Source organism: Petaurus breviceps, unplaced genomic scaffold (assembly GCF_028583685.1).
Source record: "Petaurus breviceps papuanus isolate PSGF00001 unplaced genomic scaffold, PetGlider_PUasm1.0 90895, whole genome shotgun sequence".
NCBI classification, from domain to species: domain Eukaryota; kingdom Metazoa; phylum Chordata; class Mammalia; order Diprotodontia; family Petauridae; genus Petaurus; species Petaurus breviceps.
The window spans coordinates 34,270,939-34,275,100 of NW_027187372.1; the positions used below are offsets into that span (position 1 = coordinate 34,270,939).

Sequence of the window (4,162 nt, forward strand, 5' to 3'; positions counted from 1 at the left end):
GCAAATACTCCAAGCTGTTGGAGGGGAAGGCCTGGTCCAGTCTAGATAAGGATGCTAGGATCAGACCTTTTGGCCCCGGTAGTTTCTGTCCCCATCTGCACACCTTGCAAGTTTCCTGAAGTTACTAAGCTGTGCAGACAAGACTGGCATCATGCCTTCTTGGCTTCCTAAGGCCAGAGAGGGCTAAGGAAAGTCTGGGGGTGGGGAAGAGGGTGTATGAGTTCTCATTTACATATTCTCCTAAAGCAGTGGGTAAAGGAGAATGTCGCAGCAGGTGGTAGAGAATCTAAAGAGTGAGGTCCCCAAATATCTCTATGTTGTTTGGTCCCTGAGTCAAAGGCTGTGCATCCTGGAAGGAAGCAGAGAGCCAGGGGCGGTAATAATACCTCACATTTCTTAAGTGCCCTTGGTTTATAAAAGCATGTTCTCTGCCACCACCCTGAAGTAAGCAGCAGTTATTTTAAATATTCCCATTTTACAGACGGTGGAAAAAGGACAAGACCTTGCTTATTATCCCTGCCCCCCTTTTGTATTTTTATTCACATAACAAAAGGTTTCCTTATCTAAGGAGTTGTACAGAAACTAGACCCAGAACTCACAGAATAGACCTCCGTAATGGGCTAGGCCTAATGAAATCCCCAGACCCCTCCAAAATCCCTATTGCATTAGTAATCCTTGTATTCACTGCCCATCATTCTGTCAAGACTGTTAAAGCTTCTAGCTTTAACATTGGATCCTTCTATTTTTCCTTTGGAAAAAAACCTCTAACACAACTCCTCCCCCTACTTTTCTACCCAAGGTTTTTTAGAGCCTAGTAGGAACAGCACCTCCATCCAGGTTGGCACTGTACCCACTGTCCTGAAGAAATGGCTCTCCTAAGAGACCTCCTGGGAGTCAGATTTTTTATTAAATGTTGACAAATGGAGAGAGAGGAGACTCATTGGCCCTTGGGTCCCTTGTATTTTAGAAGCAGTTCTCCCCAGACAGGGGCTCTCCCTTCCAGTAACCAGCTTTGCAAGGTATGATTTCTGCTTGTCTTCCCCCATTAGAATGTGAGCTCCTTGAAGGCAGGGGGTCATGTTTTTTGCCTTTTATTCCCACATGTTTAGTTTCTCAAACCAGGTAAATAAGTGCTTAATAAAATCCTTACTGAATAACAAGTTTAGAAATGACCCGTTTTACTATCACTTTAATTACAGTATTTACAAACATTTTTTTCAAGGTGGAAAAAACCCCAAAAACTACAACCCTCTTCCCTGCCTCTGGAAAGTAATGCTTCTAAGGGCTTCCTCCTTCCCCCAAACTATTCTATCCTTTTCTCCCAAGAGGCTGACTCCTGGTGGTGAACAAACAGGGCTGGGTGTGAAAGGGATGGGGAGGCAGGGGGAACTGGGGGAGTAAGGCTCATAAGGGGGCACCTGCATAAGCTGCTGAGAGCTAGAGATAAGGACCTTGCCTGGGGCAGAGGGGCTAGGTGTTAGAAGTCAGAGGTCAAGGCTGAGACAGCCAGAAAAAATATCATCTAGCCATCCCAAGGCTCTCGTTTGGGCATGAGGCAATAGGAGCTGGCAGAGTGCCTGACCCCTCGACCCAGCTTCCTGTGCACAAGAAAAAGAGGTTTGTCATCTCTACTCCCCCTTCCCACTCTCCCCAGAGGAAGCCAAGATTGAACACAATTTGCTATCACTGATATGTCCCCACATACCAGTATATATACCTACAAAAGCATAAGCACAGACAAAAAAAACTTTTTTAAGAATCTAGTTAGTTCTAATCCCCACCTCACAGAGAGCTGCCCATGGGCATATGTGCTTACAGGAGAAATGGCTAGGCTGTATTGGGCTTAAGAGGGAAAGCAAGGACAGCCAATTCTGTTTTGTAGGAGGACGGAGGGAAACATTTCAGGAAAAACAAGTTGTTTAGTCTTGCTATATAGGCAGGAAGGACAAAAAGTGGTTAATGTGGCTTCCTTACAAGAAAGGAAGAAAACAGAAGGAAAAGTCCCGAATAATGGCTTCCCACACAAAAGCATTGGCAGCCCCAACTTTTCCTCTCTTCCTAGGAATTGGCAGTGGGAGAGTGGCCCCAGGTGGGGAGGTAGAGGTGGGGAGAGAGACTGATGTGGCAGAGATACTAACTCTGTGGTCTAGTAGGGAGAGAGATTCACTGGAGCTTGGCTCATGCCCCAGGAGCCCAGTCTCTATTTATAGAGTCCTACATATGGGCTCTGGAGCCTTAGCTCTTTCTTGTCATACCCTGGCCCCAAATAGACCAAGGTAAGAGTTAGGGTCCCCAGCAGGCACTCTGTACAGAGTAGTAAAGAGGCACCACTGACCTGGGCATCTGGTAGTTAAGAGATATTCCTCCCTCCCAGCCCAACTTAGGGACACAAAAAAGGCATGTGTCGTGAAAGAGAGGGAGAATGATAAAGGGTAAGAACAATTTGGGAAGTGGGGTGCTACATGGACAGTGGGGAGGTGAGGGTGGGGAGGAGCCATACTGCTCTCTGGGACGGAAGGTCTTTCCCCTGGCCCCACCAGCTCCAAGCCCTTCCCTGTCCCATCACAGTTCGGTATCAGCCACCACATGCTGTCTTGATGAGTGGCCATTGCTGGATGTGGCCTGGCTGGTCCCATTCTCTTGAGCCCCTCGGTTCTGACTGGCCTTTTCCTGTGAATCAGGGCTGGCCCCAGGGTCTGCACCATAGCCCTGGCCTCCACCATTCTCCGTGTAATAGGGATCTTCTCCCTAGACAGTATATAAATAAAGGGAGCATTATTGAAGCAGGAAAGTATGGGATCAATTGGTGTGGGTCCCAAAGAGACAGGGAAATGAGAAAGGGGAAAGAAGGAGAGGGGTGACATCTGTATTTGAAGACTCCATTCTTCCTGAAGAAGAGGTCAGGGCTCCAGCTCCTGGGGACAGAGGAGAGAGGTACCAAACCATGTCACTGTTAGGTCAAGCAGTTGGCCTGGTAGGGAGACCTGGATGGTCCCCCTGGCCAGAGCACATTCCCAGGGCAGGCTGGGCATACAGGATGCCAGGCCAGTAAATAAAATTTCCCAAGAGGTTAGCCCACAATTTTTCCTCCTCTTCCCTCCCCTCCTAGCCCTAATCTCTTTCTGACCAAAGATGTTCAGAAGGGCTGGTGATTGCTACATCCACCACCCACCTATGGGGCAAAGGAAGGGTCCTGTTGTTATCTCCCAGAATATAACAGCTTTATAAATAAGCCTGGATGATTTTAAAGACTCCTATTCTTTCTCCCACCACATGCCCAACTCTGTAACTTTACCCACAGAGAACAATAAACGTGTGACCTCAGTATTCCTTTCTATCCACTAAACACAGAGGTTCTCCCTCACAAGCTGGACCCCAGTGAGCACAGGACCCTCTCTCTTCCCTAACCCACCACCTGCTGTTGTGGTAAAGCTGGTTGTATATGGAACAGGGGAGTCAGGGAAGGCTTCTTATTTCCAGTAGCGAAGGGGATGCTTCCCCCCCTACTCTCCCCCTGGAGGGCTTAGTTTTCCTCACCCTTACAATGAGAGGGTTAGACTATATGAACTTCCGAGGTCTCTTCCAACTCTGATGATTGCTATCATGTTATAATCATGCTATGAGTGCCCTGCCACAGCTCTGGTTCTGCTCTTAATGGACCCTGGTGTCCCCAGCAGCTCCCAGAACTCACCAGCCTCTCTCCTGCAGGGCTCCAGCTCCGACGGTTCATAAGGAAGTAGCCAGCTGTACCCAGAGCCGCCAACAGGAGACCTGAGGTGACCAGGGCAATCAGTGTTTTTCGGGAATAGCTTTGGTGACTCCGGATGTCCTGTTGCTGGAAGTCCTGGATCCCTAACTAGGAGCAATGTGCAGGTAGACAAAGGTCTGTCACTCACAGGAAGCCAGCAATGGGAAAGGAGGATAGGATAAGGCTAAGGACTGGAGGAGAAACCAAGTCCTCCTGGTTCCCACATGTTTGGAACCAAGTCAAGGCTGTGAACCATGGGTGGTTACATACATATCAGGGAGGCTGACCCTCAGGTTTTGTGTGCAGGGGTAAATAGGGGGATATTTTACAAGTAATGACATTCAACTAAAAAGCAACTTGGGTATCAGTGTGTGTGTGTGTGTGTGTGTGTGTGTGTGTGTGTGTGTGTGTGTG

The 4,162-nt window shown here is 48.3% G+C and overlaps 1 protein-coding gene across 4 annotated transcripts in view; it reads right to left on the minus strand.

The window, feature by feature from the left end:
- Positions 1-1,172: 1,172 nt before the first annotated feature.
- Positions 1,173-4,162, minus strand: part of CD34 (CD34 molecule) — a 34,967-nt gene continuing 31,977 nt past the window's right edge. For 3 of the 4 annotated variants that reach the window (XM_069074752.1, XM_069074751.1, XM_069074750.1), the window contains exons 7-8: positions 3,692-3,856; positions 1,173-2,748 (exon numbers count right to left, since the gene is read on the minus strand). In XM_069074752.1, the coding sequence (XP_068930853.1) occupies positions 2,563-2,748; positions 3,692-3,856 (351 nt within the window). In that variant the 3' untranslated portion in view covers positions 1,173-2,562. The other variant, XM_069074753.1, reaches the window with a different exon arrangement.